General features: G+C 37.2%; 1 protein-coding gene across 3 annotated transcripts in view; it reads left to right on the top strand.

The window, feature by feature from the left end:
- Nucleotides 1–13,976, top strand: part of LOC137243473 (sericin-2-like) — a 30,402-nt gene extending 16,426 nt beyond the window's left edge. For all 3 annotated transcript variants that reach the window (XM_067771276.1, XM_067771270.1, XM_067771263.1), the window contains 5 exons: nt 2,327–2,380; nt 6,687–6,878; nt 9,663–9,710; nt 13,481–13,519; nt 13,583–13,976. In XM_067771276.1, the coding sequence (XP_067627377.1) occupies nt 2,327–2,380; nt 6,687–6,878; nt 9,663–9,710; nt 13,481–13,519; nt 13,583–13,857 (608 nt within the window). In that variant the 3' untranslated portion in view covers nt 13,858–13,976. The remainder of the gene's footprint in view (nt 1–2,326; nt 2,381–6,686; nt 6,879–9,662; nt 9,711–13,480; nt 13,520–13,582) is intronic.
- Nucleotides 13,977–17,200: the final 3,224 nt, after the last annotated feature.

Raw genomic sequence — 17,200 nt, 5'->3', positions numbered from 1 at the left:
TTATGCTGATGATTTTGATACATGGAAGTGCATTTAGAAAATTAATTGCATTATTTTCGCAAGTTTTCCAAAATAATTTTTATACCCAATTCACATTCCACAAAAGCCTTCAACTTTGGGATACTACAACTACCACCACTCAATTTTAAAACCCTCATTAATACCTTTAATTTGATACCCATATCGTACAATCACATTACAGAGTCACCCCTGGTCCACCTTTATGGCGATATCTCGAAAAGGAGCCCACCTGTAGAACTAAGGCCCACTCCCTTTTAAAATACTCATTAACACCTTTCATTTGATACCCATATCGTACAAACAAATTCTAGAGTCAGCCCTGGTCCACCTTTAGAGCGATATCCCTAAATGGCGTCCACCTGTAGAACTATGGCCCACTCCCTCTTAAAATACTCTTTAGTACCTTCCATTTGTTACACATGTCATACAAACACATTCCAGGGTTACCCTAGTTTCATTTTCCTACATGGTGAGTTTCCCTCATTTTGTCTCCATAGCTCTCAACTGAGTATGTAATGTTCGGATACACCCGAACTTAGCCTTCCTTACTTGTTTTATATTCAGCTGAGCAGAGCTCACAGAGTATATTAATTTTGTTCGCATAATGGTATCCCGTAACGGTATAAACTAATCGAGATAGATATAGACTTCTATATCTCAAAATAATCTGGGCGAGAAAAGAAATTCATTTACCCATGTCCGTCCGTCTGTCCGTAAACACGATAACTTGAGTAAATTTTGAGGTATCTTAATGAAATTGGGTATATATTTTCCTGGTCATTCATCTCAGAGCGCTGTAATACCTTTCATTTGATACACATGCCATACAAACACATTCCAGGGTTATCCTAGGTTCATTTTCATACATGGTGATTTTCCCTTATTTGGATGAAGGATGAAGGAAAATCATTCCAAAAACGTCACCCTTGGTCCTCAATTTGGTCAATATTTCCCAAATATATGTGATATGGAATAAAAACCACTTATAAACCATTGACGAAACCAACGCAACTAAGCTCTCAGCTGAGTATGTCATGTTCGGTTACACCCAAACTTAGCCTTCTTACTTTTTTTTTTTTTTTGTTTTTTTTTTTTTGTGGAGGAGTCGATGATGGGGAACGGGTCGTCAAGCGTCGAAATCAGGTACAAAAAAGATATCCTCAGCTGAGTGTAATACTTTAATAAATAGAAAACAAATATTAGAAACATACAAACACAGTCTTTTTTATAGAAAGAAGGGAGGCCGAACTATGAAATGTGTTTGAGTGAGAGTTATAATCCTGGCATAAACACCGAAAAAGTTCATTCCTACTAGCGCGAGTTGAAAGATAAATGAGCTTTAACCGGTTAGTATAAGGTGGAAGATTAAATAAAGAGTCCGAATGAAAATATTTTAAGGAAAAAAATAAAAATTGTTTTTGTATGATTCTAGCATGGACTTGATAGCGAGAGTTCAAGATAAACGAGCCGTATTCTATTATTGGCCTAACTAATGTTGTAAAAAGAGCTTTAGTCTAGAAAAACACATAGTTTTATATTTACATTCCAACAAGTTACTAAATAACGATCCTGAATGGACGAGTAGAACCTAAAAAGTTATATACCGTCAGCACATACTAAAATTGCTTACAACTTTACTGAAGTAGCAATATTGTTTATGAAGAGCAAGAAGAGAAGTGGACCAAATTGGCTGCCTCGCGGAACACCAGAAGAAACGTCTATGGAGACGAAATATGAGTTTTAAATACGATCACTAAGATAGGAAGATATCCAATGGGTAAAAGCGGATTGAAATCCAAGCTGACCAAGCTTGTAAACAAGAAGAGAATGTCACGTTTTGTCGAGAGCTTTACAGAAATACGTGTAAATTACTTCAGTGTGAAGATTTTGTCTAAAACGGGAGTTTTGAACTCCACGGAATTGGTAATGATAGAGATATCCTTACAGAATTGTTGAAATATAGAAGATATATTTATTTATTTATTTATAATAAGATATGAAAATTTAAGCTGATGGGTAATGAAAGCTGCAAATAACTTTGAGATGGCAGACAGGTTAGCTATATACCTTTAGTTTTCTACAGAAGATCTACTCAAGTTTAAGAGACTAAACATTAAATCAGATTGCTTCGTATCATGTACCAAACCGAAGGGGAAAAAAAAATATTATAGATGAAGTAAATTAAAAAAATTTTTTTTTTTTTAATTATTTTGATGTATTATTTTCATGAGAAGTTTGTGACACACATTTAATTGTAAGGTTTTTACATGAAATTTACTTATAACATAACTTTCTCAATGAATAGGGGCTGCTGGAGGAAATGATGCAACTTCAGGAAATAATCAAAACGCTGATTCAGGTAATATAATTAATTCTTACCAATTCCTTTAGAAGTTGATGATTTTAATTATTATAATACTAACAATGTTAAAACATTTAATATTGTAACGAATTTACTGCAATTCCCCTTATTTGCCACCTTCTCCTAACGTTCGAATCACTAAACTGTTAATAAATAACTCCACTATTCAATAATGCAAAATGGTCATTATTAAAGTACTTCAGAATAACACTACTATTGCTCGCCAGATAGCGTCTTAAATCAAACTGATTGTCGTGCCTCTACTGTTGCTGCCTTTTATACTGTCTGGTTTCCTCGTTGCATACTTCTAGGTTTTCTACTTCCAGAACTTACTAATTAGTTATCAGCTATAAAATTACTCAGCTGTAACTACAGATGCATGATTTTATAGCTTCTCTCATACCCCATGCGCGTGTATATGTGAGCAACATTTGCACAACCATTGCATACTTTCGGGAGTATCTGAGATATATGCTTGTGGTTGTGCGTTGCTATTCCGCTGCGTGCACGTACATATGTGTAGACATAATGATTGAATTAGTGATGTGCATACAAGTCACTGCTTAGCATCGGCTTAGAGATGAAAGTATCCCTTAGTGCTGCTAATATTCGTCCTCCACGTAAGTCCGATCGTCCCGATCAGAAAAATCTCTCGATCTAAACCCTGCTAGCATCTCCAAATGAACCACCCCTCTATTTCGTGGTTTCCCAATGGTTTGTATGCGGTAGCTGGTATCACTGATCTTTTTCACAACTTTGTACGGGGCCTTCCCAACTGCACCGAAATGGATGGAACACCTTTCGGGTTATATAACAGTACCAAATCTCCTGCCAAGAAACCTTCCGAATTATTGTACTCATCGTATCTGCGTTTCATCTTACTACTCATTATCCTGTATCGTTCCCTCGCACTCTGTTGTTTGGCCAATGAACTACTTCGCAGAGCTTGCGCTTGACGGATTGGCTTCGCATAATAAGTAACGTTCCCACGTTTCACAAAAATGGTGCGCCCTGGCTTGAAACTATCCTCACATTCCTTCTGGGAAATTCTTTCCTTCGTTTTCGTACGTCCCTTTGGTTTTGTCAATGCCAGTATTTCTCTCGCAGGTACTTTTGATTTCGCTTTATTTGACCCATTGGATCCATCAACCTTTACCTTTGAATTTCGTGGTCTTTGTCGAGTCTTCCCCACCAGTACTCGATTACTGCTGAACCCTTTTTCCAAACTAAAGTTAAGTGGTATATCCTGGTTCTTATAACGCATACTCCTTCTCAGCATGTCGATCCTGATGTCATGGTCAACTAAGAAGTCCACTCCCAATATGACTTCATCAATAATATCCGCTACAAAGAATTTGTTTAGAACCATGACCTACCAAATTAAGACTTCACAGATCACTTCTCCCTGGACTTGGTTATACTCGCCAGTGACCGTACGCAACCTTGCCCCAGGTAATGCTTTACTCTCCTGTAGACCAAATCAGATCGAATCAAGGAATGACATGCGCCCCTATTTACAGTCAATACACGTTCTTTTCCATCGATATTCCCTCTGACGGTACGACTGCTTGATTTCTTTCCAATTTGCGACACAGATATCACAGGACATTCAATAGCTGGGGCAAGTTTCCGATCTTTACATCTGACTCGCTCTTGCTTATCTCCTCCAGCTTTGCGTTTTCGGTCACCCAAGTTGGAACTACTAGGACCGGTGCTGCAATGAGGAGCAATGTGGCCGATTTCACCATTATTCTTCTGTTGCTTCTAAAATATCGTCTACCCACTCTGGCCTTTCTACTTCCACACGTTGAGCTTTGTACGCTGACTTACTCAAAAGTGAGGCTGTTTCCTGAGTCAGTGCATGCGATACTGTTTCAGCAAATGTTAGTTTTGGATTCGCATATGTAGCTCGTTTCGTTTCCACATCTCGTATGCCATATATGAAGCTCTTGATTTTTACCCTCACGGCGTATTCCACGGGTGCGTCCGCATTTGCTAGGTGGGCCAGTCTTTCGATATCCGACGCAAACTCCTGCAAAGTTTCATTCGCTTTTTGGTAGTGGTTTTTCAACTAAATTCGGTATATCTGTTTCCTGTGTTCGCTTCCGTATCGCCTCTCTAGAGCGCTCATCAATGTTTCATAGTTGTTCCGTTCGTTGTTGTTGTTGTTGTTGTAGCAATGCTCGCCCCACTTAATAGCCGCGACCGATCACTAATTGTCATAAATATCCTCTAACGGGAGTCCAAGGAAACTTGCCGTTTCAACAGGGGTAGACGATAAGGAAAGGGGTGTTAGAGACGTTGGTTCCACATTACAATTGAAGAGATGGGTGGTGTCATGTGGGAACACATTGCAAGCGGGGCATACATTTTGTATGTCGGGGTTGATTCTGGATAGGTAAGAGTTTAACCTGTTACAGTATCCAGAACGAAGTTGAGCAAGAGTGACACGCGTTTCCCTGGGGAGTATGCGTTCCTCTTCCGCAAGTTTTGGATAATTTTCGTTAAGTACCGGATTCACCGGGCAATTCCCGGCATAAAGGTCCAACGCCTGTTTATGGATTTCACCAAGGACCTGCTTGTGTTTTTTCACTTCATACGGCTGGGTTCTCAGGTGCCGTATTTCCTCAAAATGCTTACGGAGATGACTCCTTAAGCCCCTAGGCGGTGCTGGTTCATCAATCAGATGTCTGTTGGGATGACCAGGTTTCTGGGTATTCAACAGGAACTATTTGGTCAGCATCTCATTTCTCTCCCTGATGGGGAGTATTCTCGCCTCATTATGCAGATGGTGTTCTGGGGACACAAGAAGACAGCCCGTGGCGATTCTGAGAGCAGTATTTTGGTATTGTTCCGTTCGTACTCTGGAATAGTCTGTAAGATTTCCGCTGCAGGCCTTTTCAATGCCACGAACAGTGCAGCAACTTTATCTTCCTCATTCCAATTGTTCACTGCTGCAGTCTTCTCAAAATGTAGCTTAAAGACCTGGAAAGGAACAGAGCCGTCAAGAGAAGGTGCTTTTACCTTTGGATTACCCGCTGAAGCAGCTGGGTGATTTATTTGCAACTCCTGTATATGACCTCTCAAAGCTTCTATGTCGGCATCAATTTTATCTTCGAGCTGTACAATTTTTGTATCCTGTGCTTCCAGCTTTGTTGTTACCCTTGCTTCATGTGCTTCTAACTGCGAAGACATTTGTGCCACCTGCAATGATAAGCGCTCCTCTTGTGTTTTCAACTGCTATGCCATATACGTATCCTCTTCTTCTAGTTGAGATGACATACCCGTTGAAATTTGTGATGATATTTCTGAAATGCGTGTCATTTGTTCTTCCAGTTGAGATGTTATTCGTTCTGTTATACGTATTTCCTGGGTTTCCATTTTTGTCGATATCTGTGATAACAAAGCCAATATCGCATTATTCTCGCCGCTTGCTACTGGACTCGGACTTCCGTTCTTCTATTCCATTTTTGTTGTTGCCTCTACCCCATCAGGATGAAAGACATCATCGTCCACATTAATTCCTTCCGACTCCATAACTTATCATAGCCGTGCTTGAGGTTCGATCTTATTGCCGTTTGTATTCAATCCGCGGCTCTCCAGCTCTTTCTTCAGTTGCTGGATCCCCAATTCACTCAACTTTGCCATGTCCGGGTTGTACTCGCAATATTCGGAGTTTATTCAACAATTCTTCTTCTGACACCAATTGTTACGAATTTACTGCATTTCCCCTTATTTGCAACCTGCGTTCGAATCACTAAACTGTTGAATAAATAACTCCACTATTCAATAATGCAAAATGGTCTTTATTAAAGTACTTCAGAATAACACTACTATTGCTCGCCAGATAGCGTCTTAAATCAAACTGATTGTCGTGCCTCTCCTGTTGCTGCCTTTTATACTGTCTGGTTTCCTCGTGGCATATTTATAGGTTTTCTATTTCCAGAACTTACTAATTATCAGCTATAAAATTACTCAGCTGTAACTACAGATGCATAATTTTATAGATTCTCTCATGCCCCATGCGCGGGTATATGTGAGCAACACTTGCACAATCATTGCATCGGGAGAATCTCAGATATATGCATGTGGTTGTGCATTGCTTTCCCGCTGCGTGTACCTACATATGTGTAGAGATAATGATTGAATTATTGATGTGCATACAAGTCACTGCTTAGCATCGGCTTAGAAATGATAGTATCCCTTAGTGCTACAAATATTCGTTACAATATTATGAATTATTTTTTTCAATTTCTTTTTTTTCTATATATATATGCTGTTTGTGACTGTGATGGGCTTTCAGGCAACACTGCAGGCAACAATCCAGGTAACACTTCAGGCAATACTCCAAGCAACACTCCAGGCAATACTTCAGGCAACACTCTAGGCAACACTCCAGGCAACACTTCAGGCAACACTCCAGGCAACACTTCAGGCAACACTTCAAGCAACACACCAGGCAACTCTCAGACCGGCAATGGAAACAGTAATACAGGTAGGCATAGGTACATGCGAGTGCACGAATTTTTCTTGTAAGTTTCAAAATTTTCTACCACGATAACAAGCCACTCAATAATTGACTTCAAATAAATCATCATCATTAATTGGCGCTTAACCTTACTATTTCGGTCACACAAAAAAGAGGTATCTCCCTCCTTAATTCTTTACTTTGAATTAAACTTGGTCTAAGGGGTCGTGAGTTGGAACTAACCAGCATTTAAATCCAATCGCGGGCTTATTTATTTATTATACTCAGCGTGCTTTGCACACAGATTATATAAACTTTGATTGGGTAACAGTTGATTGTACAGGCATAAAGGAATCGAGATAGATATAGACTTCCATATATCAAAAGCATAACTATCGAAAAAAATTTCGTTAACACGATAACTAGAGTAAATATTGAGATATATTCACCAAATTTGATACACCAGCTTACCTGGGCCCAAAATAGATTGGTATTGAAAATGAGCGAATTCGGATGATAACCACGTCCACTTTTTATATATATAACATTTTGGAAAACACAAAAAACCTGATTATTTAGTAAATAATACACCTAGAATTTTTAAACTTGACGTGTGGACTGATATTGAGACTCTTGATAAAAATTTGGAAACACTTTTTAAAATGGGCGTGGTACGCCCACTTGTGATAAAATCAATTTTACAAATATTATTAATCATAAACCAAAAATCGTTAAACCTATCGTAACAAAATTCGGCAGAGAGTTGCCTTTACTATAACGAATGCTTTGGAGACAAATTAACGAAATCGGTTAAGGATCACGCCCACTTTTATATACAAGATTTTTAAAAGGGTCGTGGACGAATAAAATGAAATATATCTTTGCAAAAAAGAGCTTTATATCAATGGTGTTTCACTTCCCAAGTGGATTTATAACAGTAAATAGGAAAAACTTCAAATTTTAAAAAATGGGCGTGGCACCACCCCTTTTATGACTAAGCAATTTTCTTTGTTTCGGGAGCCAAAACTCGAAGAAAAATTAACGGATCTTAACAAAATTTGGTACACAAATTTACTCTATAGCAGGAAATATTTTTAGAAAAAACGGACGAGATCGGTTAAAGACCACGCCCATTTTTATATAAAAGATTTTTAAAAAGGTCATGGACTAATAAAATACGCTATATCTTTGCAAAAAACAGATGTATAAGAATAGGATTTTACTTTCTAAATTGAATTATAACATTAAATTGGAAAACACTAAAATTTTTGAAAATGGGGGTGGCACCGCCCCTTTTATGGCTAAGCAAATTTCTATGTTTCGGGAGCCATAACTCGAAGAAAAATTTATACATCGTAACAAAATTGGGTACACATATTTTCCTTATAGCAGAAAATATTTCTAGTAAAAATGGGCGGGATCGGTTAGAGACCACGTCAACTTAGATATAAAATATGTTTAAAAGGGTCGTAGACTAGAATAATAAGCTATAAATTAGCAAAAACTAGTTTTGAATCAATTATATTTAACTTATCAAGTTTTACTGTAAGAGGAAATGGGGAGACATTTTTCCTTTAAAACGGGCGGTGTCACGTGTTATGTATAAAAGTAATATATCTGAAAGGAAATGTACAATTGAAGTTCACGCTAAGTATATAATGTTCGGTTACGCCCGAACTTAGACACCTTTACTTGTTTTTTTGTTTTTGCGGTGTAGTCGTTAATGGCAGCGGTTTGTCAAGAGTCAAAATTTAAAAGTAATCAGGTACAGAATAGGTATCATCAGCTGAGTGTAACACTTTAATATATAGAAAAAAAGATTAGAAACATACAAAGAACAGTCTATTTTATAGAAAAAAGGGAGTCCCAACTATCAAATGCGTTTGAGTGAGAGTTATAGTCCTGGCATAAACACCGAAAAAGTTCATTCCTACTAGCAAGAGTTGAAAGATTAATGAGCTTTAACCGGTTAGTTTAAGGTGGAAGATTAAATAAAGATTCCGAATGAAAATATTTTGTGGCAAAGAATAAAAATAGTTTTTGTATTGATTCTATCATGGACTTGATAGCGATAGTTCAAGATAATCGAGCCGTATTCTATTACTGACCTAACTAATATTGAAAAAAGAGCTTTAGTCGAGAAAAACACATAGGAGAGGCATATAATTTACATTCTTCCAAGTTACTAAATAACGGTCCTCAATCGACGAGTAGGGCTTAAATAGTTATATACCGTAAGCGCAAGCTACATTTTTTAAAATTTTACTGTAGTAGCAATATTGTTTATAAAGAGCAAGAAGAGAATTGGACCAACTTGGCTGCCCTGCGGAACAGCAGACAAAATGTCTATGGTGACGAAATGTTAGTTTTTAGTACGATCATCAGGATAGGAAGATATCCAACGGGTTAAACCGGGTTGAATTCCAAGCTGAGCAATCTTGTAGACAAGAAGAGAATGTCATGTTTTGTCGAGAGCTTTACAGAAATCCGTGTAAATTACATCAGTGTGAAGATTTTGTCTGAAACGTGAGTTGTGAACTCCAAGAATTTGGTAATGGTAGATTACAGAACCCATGTTGACAGCTTGAATTAGAGAAGATGTAGAAAATTGAAGCTGATGGGTTAGAAAAGCTTCAAATAACTTTGAGTTGGCGGACAGATTAGCTATACCCCTTTAGTTTTCTAAATTCCTTTAGAAGTTGATAATTTTAATAACTACAACACTAACAAAGTTAAGACATTTAATATTATGTATTCAATTTCTTTTTTTTCCATATATGGATACTGTTTGTGATTGTGATGGGCTTTCAGGCAACACTCCAGGCGACTCCCAGACCGGCAGTGAAAACAGTAATAAAGGTAAGTTTAAAATTTTTTTTACCACGATAACATGTCACTCCATAATTCATGTAAATCATCATCATTAATTGGCGCTTAACCAACTAAGTGGTTTTGAACGTTTCGTAACAAGTCACGCCAACTATATTTGTTTCACTATAATTGACGACAATTGGGAGCACCAAGAGCGGAGATCAAGTCTTCCTCCACTTGTCTCTCCCAATCGGTGGAAGTTTTCCATTCTCTGCTTCCAGACTGCGATGTAGACTGAAGTACTTTCTTGGCCGGAGCGTCTTCGTCCATTGGCATAGCGTTACCTAGATAGCGAGTCCTTTCCTTTTTATTCGCTGCACCAACGACCTGTCTGCGTAAAGCTCATAGACCGCATCAATATATCACGTAAATACATTGCAGTAAATTGAGTGATCCACAAAAAACTATGTACATTACCATTAAGCCGCACCGTCTCAAAGTTATCGAACTGTAGCCCAACTACTAACAACTTAAGAGGCGCAGACAGCCCTGTATTTTACTATTTTTAAACGGGTTTATTTAGATTGACTTGACAGGCTGGTTGGTTGGCTGGCTGGTTGCCACGAATTTTGTAATTGAAATTTAAGTAACTTCCCGATAAGCTACAAGCTTGAATATTGGAATATAGTTCATACCCCGATGACAATGCAATAATAAGAAAAAAATCGCCGCTAGGTGACGCAAGGATCGAGATATTCAAAAAAATCGTATTTGTGGTCCGATTTGGCTCATATTTGGAACACATAATACATAGAAGAATAGAAAGCGACCTATAAAAAAAAACATCGCTAGGTGGCGCAAGGAAGGATTCAAAAAACATGCGCCCAACGCTTTTACTTAATTGTCTGATTAACGCCCTAGATTGATGAGGAGTGTCATTACTAGTACCTAGGACCTACCTAATTACTTTCTAGCTTTAAATATTATTATTACTTCATGTAAGAATTGTTTTCAATAAATTCGTTTAACTTAAAAATTTTTTTTATTATTTTATTATTTACAATTTTTGTGTTGAAAATTCACACCTGTTTAAAGGGTTTTCGAAGCAACACAGCCAACAATGAATTTTGCATCACTAGTTTCCTTAGATATTTTTACAGTTTTTACATTTCTCGATCTATGTTGGCTTCATATTATTTGATACTCACACGCATTCACCCCTTACTTAATGTCACGATGTATTCATCTTTATTTGAAAAAAAAAAACGAACAGTCCCTATTTTATTGTATGAATCGACTAGTTTGAATTGACAAAAACGATTAGTATCGTTTTTACTTCGCTTTCAAGAATATGTTTGTGGGTTTCGCTTTTGTTCAGATTTAACATAAAACCAATTTTTAATGCAAATTTTGTATAGCGAAATGGATAATTTACGGATATTATTGTTTTTTCTTAGTCCTGCGCTTTAAGCAATAAAACCAGACCGGTGAAGTCAGTAGTACAACAACACAAATTTTACGGCCCACATAATCCGGTCATGGATTTCCGAGTAGTATAGAGGAGGAGGAGAAATTGTTGGTGCTATTTTGCTACTTTTTTACTACTTTTTTCATGCAATATTCAAAAAAAGTCAGGCTTTGGAAAAGAGGAATCGGAAGGAAAGAGATAAGAAAAAGGATGGGTGAGAAATCAAAAGAAAAAGAAAATAGGGAGGCAGAAGGGAGATAGAGATGGTCGGGACAACGTCTGTCGGACTTGATCATAAGACTGAAAGTACTCCATGTCGTTTCGAGCAATTCTAAGGTCAGCCGAAACTACTTAAAACAAGTAAAGGTGTCTATGTTCGGGTGTAGCCGAACATTATATACTCAGCGAGAGCTTCAATTTCACATTTCATTTCAGATAAATTACTTTTCTACATAACACGTTGCACCGCCCGTTTAAAAAAAATATCTCCCGATTTCCTCTTACAATAAAACTTGATAAGTGAAATATCATTGATTCAAAACTATTTTTTGCTAAGTTATAGGTTATTATTCTAGTCTACGACCCTTTTAGACCTTTTAAACTTGTTTTATATCTAAATTGCCGTGGTCTTTAACCGATCCCGTCCATTTTTACTAGAAATATTTTCTGCTATAAGGAAAATATGTGAACCCAATCTTGTTACGATATGTAATTTTTTCTTCGAGTTATGGCTCCCGAATCATTGAGAATTGCTTAGACAAAAAAGGGGCGGTGCCACACTCATTTCTTCAAATTTAAGTGTTTTCCAATTTAATGTTATAATTCAATTTAGAAAGTGAAATTCTATTGATACAAAGCTCTTTTCCGCTAAGATATAGCTTATTATTTTCGTCTACGACCCTTTCAAAAATCTTTTGTATAAAAGTGGGCGTGATCTTTAACCGATCTCGTCCATTTTTTCTAGAAATATTTCTTGCTGTAGGGAAAACTTGTGTACCCAATTTTGTTAAGATAAAAGGGGTGGTGCCACGCCCATTTTTTTTAATTTGAAGTTTTTCCTGTTTATTGTTATAAATCCACTTGGGAAGTGAAACACCATTGATATAAAGCTCTTTTTTGCAAGGATATAGCTTATTTTATTCGTCCACGACCCTTTTAGAAATCTTTTATATAAAAGAGGAAATGGTCCTTAACCGACTTCGCTAAATTTCGTCAAAGCATTCCTTATAGTAAAAGCAACCTCAGCCGGAGTTCATTACGATAGGTTTAACGATTTTTGATTTATGATTAATAATATTTGTAAAATTGATTTCATCACAAGTGGGCGGTACCACGCCCATTTTAAAATTGTTTTCAAATTTTTATCAAGAGTCTCAATATCAGTCCACATGTGAACTTTTAGCATTCTAGGTGTATTATTTACTAAATAATCAGGTTTTTTGTGTTTTCCAAAATGTTATATATATAAAAAGTGGGTGTGGTTATCATCCGATTTCGCTCATTTTCAATAACAATATATTCTGGGTCCAGATAAGCTCGTGTAACAAATTTGGTGAGTATACCTCAATATTTACTCAAGTTATCGTGTTAACGGGCATACGTATGGACGGACGGACGGACGGATAATGGCTCAATCAAATTTTTTTTCGATACTGATGACTTTGATATATGGAAGTCTATATCTATCTCGATTCCTTTACACCTGTACAACCAACCGTTATCCAATCAAAGTTAATATACTCTGTGTGCAAAGCACGCTGAGTATAATAAAGATGTTATAAGCCAAGTACTTCTTTTTTGCCATCAGCTAAATCTACAAGCTCTGATTTTTTGAAGCATCGCTGCTTTAAAACCTCTTTCTTACTTACTTACTTAATTGGCGCTTAACCGTCTAAACGGTTATGGCCGTCCAACAAGGCGCGCCAGTCGCTCCTTCGCTCCGCCAACCGGCGCCAATTGGTCACACCGAGGGGGTTTAAATCGTTTTCCACCTGGTCCTTCCAACGGAGTGGGGGCCGCCCTCTACCTCTGCTTCCATAGGCGGGTTCCGATAGAAACACTTTCTTGGCCGTAGCATCATCTTTCATTCGCATAACATGGCCTATCCTCTACCTCTATAAATCTTAAGACCTGATGACGCTGTTTCTTTTCAATGAGCCCAACTCTTAACGTTTGTTTTACATGGGCAATAGTTAGTTCTTCGGGCCTTTTAGCGTCAATGCCGAGTTTGCACATTACAAGCCCCGCAATTACCCATCTGCAACTTTATGAATCATCACATCAATCAATCAATTATTTAAACATTTCTGATCTTATAATGCAGTTTCTTGATAATTCATTCTTTACATAGGTGGTTCGGGAAAAATCACTGATTGTTGTGGCGGTTCAGGTAATTATTATTTCGCTCAGTAAAAAATATTAATTCTACTGCTCTACTTCAATACTTCATTAGGTTCCCCAAACACAAAGGAAAAGCTTGAAGAGATTAACAGGAATGAAAAGCAATTTTATGATGACTTTGCTGAAACTAATTTGATAGGAAATATGGATAGATTATTAAGAAATCCAAGGTTGCCATACCATTCCAGGATAGCTCTCCAAAATGCTAAAGATCTTCTCCGTCGTGCTCGTTACTCTGACAGTGTAGCTTTCAAAACAACCGCTCTTGAGTCTGGAACAAATTCATATCTTTCAGCAGTTCAGTCTTTATTCAGTTCAGTCTTTTAAAATCAAACACAGATTATCAGAAAATGTGATACATTCATTAATAAAACTTTTTATATTATTATATAAGCATGCGTATACATATACACACATAATTATAAGTTTTGGTTCCAAATAATGTATTGTCTTTAAAATAAATGAATATGGTAGTGCACGAATATTACAAAAAATTTTAACAAAATTTTTATAGGGCTTTTTCCAAAAGTTGGTCGCAAAAGGATGAGCCCAACACCTGTCCAAGAACATACCAGAAATGCATCAGTGAGTAAATATGCATCTCGAGCATTTCTATTCTGTTCAAAATAATGTTTGTTACGAGCTCGACCCCTACGAAAACATACATCCTAGTTTTTTTTTCCACTAGTGGACCTGGAGATATAGGTAGATATCTATCTATCTAACTTAGAGATTGAAGTAAGGTCATGTAGCTGGACGAACAAAATATAGCACGACCACCCTAAATTCAGCAGGTACAATGAATTCAAGTCGATAAGCCCGTGCAAAATAAGTACCCTGGAATAGTTAAGTTTCTCCAATTGAAAACCATGTGTGGTGAAGTCGAAGGACACATCAAACCGGTTGCAGCATCCGAACAAAAGCATACTGACAGGGGATTAAAATTGCTTCGCATTCACCCATTCTCTAAACAAACAAGAATGTATACTCCATACTCCATATGGCAACCACGCTACTGTTGGCAGCCATAATTTCGAAATAGTAAAAGACTTCGTTTATTTGGGAACCAGCATCAACACTAGCAACAACATCATCACTGAAATCCAGCGAAGAATCAATCTTTCCAATAAATGCTACTTTGGACTAGGTAGGCAATTTAAAAGTAAAGTCCTCTCTCGGCGAATGAAAATCATACTCTACAAGTCACTTATCGTACCCGTCCTGCTTTATGGGGCAGAAGCATGGACCCTGACAACAGCAGATGAAGCGGCTTTGGGAGTGTTCGAAAGAAAAGTTCTTCGAAAGATTTATGGACCTCTACGGGTTGGCGATGGCGAGTACCGAAGAAGATTTAATGATGAGCTCTACGAGCTATAAGCAGACATAGACATAGTCCAGCGAATTAAAACGCAGAAGCTGCGCTGACTAGGCCATGTTATGCGAATGAAAGATGATGCTCCGGCCAAGAAAGTGTTTCTATCGGAACCCGCCTATGGAAGCAGAGGTAGAGGGCGGCCCCCACTTCGTTTAAAGACCAGGTGGAAAACGATTTAAACTCTCTTGGTGTGACCAATTGGCGCCGGTTATCGGAGCGAAGGAGCGACTGGCGCGCCTTGTTGGACGGCCATAACCGTTTGGACAGTTAAACGCCAATTAAGTAAGTATACTCCATACATTTGTTATATCCAGAGCAAGTAATTACGTAGTCTTAATGCCTGAAATATTTGATGAGGACTAACAGGCCAATTTCGCGATTCTTAAAGATCAACCTCAAACACAGTAAAGTGGCATGGAGCGAACTCATTTTCATACCCTTCTGTTCTTATACACAGGGTATTGTTACATTGATTGGAAAACGGTTGATTGTACAGGTATAAAGGAATCTAGATGGATATAGACTTCCAAATATCAAAATCATCAGTTACGAAAAAATATTTGATTAAGCCATGTCCGCCCGTCCGTCGCTCTGTGCGTCCGTTAACATAATAGCTTCAGCAAATATTGAGATATCTTCACTAAATTCGGTATACGTGCTTATCTGGACCCAGAATAGATTGGTATTGAAAATTTGCGAAATCGCACGATAACCACGCCCACTTTTTCGATATCGAAAATTTAGAAAAATTTAAAAAATTAGATAATTCAAAAACGAATACCTTTAAGCTAATGAAATTTGGTAAGTGGATTGGTTTTATAATGCTAAACATAAATCCAAAAATGCTTTGCAATATGGGTGTGACACCACCCACATTTAGAAGAAGAAAATTTGGAAGTTTAACAAGCCGCACACCAAAAGCCTTTACAGATATTAATAATAATAATAATAAACCCAACGGATTAATACCCTCCAAAGCCTGCGCGATCGGTGCGAGGAGCCCATCCGCATGACGCACGCATTTGTTATTGCCGAGTTGTTAATAGGCGGGGGTTTGTTAAGCGTGGAGATCTAAAACTGCTCAACTACAAAATAAATATCATCAGCTGAGTACTATACATAACAGTTAGAAATTATATATATACTACATTGTTAAATAAGTGAACATTTTTAATTTATTTGATTTTTTTTTTTTTTGTGTTAAGAGTTAAGAGAGGATAAGACAATTTTCTTTATAGTAAAAAGTGAATCCATTATATCATATGAATTAGAATGAGTGTTAAAATCATGACACGAACACCGAAAAGGTTCATTTAATTCTAAAATGGTTCTACACTGCCTCAAAAGAAGAGGTTTGTAATGTCTTGACAACCGTGATAGGACCTTAAAGTTTACTTCGTTCAAAGGAATTGGACTAGAAATCAGTCAACAGACTAATATAAGTTGGAAGATGATACGCAGAGTCCCACTGAAAATTCCTTAAAGAGAATAGTAGAAATTGCTTTTGTATTCATTCGAGTCTATCTGCATGAACTCGATATTGTGGATTCCAGACTATTGATCCGTATTCTAGTATCGGTCAAACTAAAGTGATCAAAAGAGCTTTAGTTACATAAGGGTCACTAAATTCTTTGTACCACCGTTTCACGAATGAAAGAAACCCTCTAGCCTTATTGACAGTATCATTAATATGAAGGTTGAAACTAAGTTTAGCATCTATCGTGACTCCCAAGTCCACAAAATAGTTTACTGATAGAAGAGAAAAATTATAATTACGTAAGAGGCTGCTGGCAAAGATCTTCGAGATAGTCAAATGAATTTGCATTTATTGAAGTTCAGCGGCATTGAATTTACGTTGCACCAAGTAACCAGGCAGTTTAAATCCGCTTGAAGCAAGGGACGTTCTTCGATAGTCGCATAAGACCTAAAAAGTTTTACATCATCAGCATACATTAAGATTTTGGAATATTTTATAGTGGTACAGACATCATTAATATCATTACATCAATTATATTTAAATTTTGCAGAGACACCATTATTGTCAAATTATAAAGACTGAGTGAAGATAATCAAATTCGGTGAAAGACTACGCCCATTTTTCTTAAGGGTCTAGCCTAAACAAAGTTTGCAATAACTCAAAGGCATTTGACTGCTATTCTACACCAGTATTGGTATGGTTGAGCTAAGAACAAAACTTAAACAAATCTTGAAAATGGGAGAGATCCGCCCCTTTTTTTTTTTGTTGCTCTTTCCAAAATACTTTTAATGCCATAAGTCGAACGAATTTTGGCATAA

The sequence above is a fragment of the Eurosta solidaginis genome, chromosome 1 (assembly GCF_040869045.1).
Source record: "Eurosta solidaginis isolate ZX-2024a chromosome 1, ASM4086904v1, whole genome shotgun sequence".
NCBI lineage: Eukaryota > Metazoa > Arthropoda > Insecta > Diptera > Tephritidae > Eurosta > Eurosta solidaginis.
The sequence above is the reverse complement of the archived record's forward strand: the minus strand, read 5'-3'. Positions and strand labels throughout refer to the sequence as shown.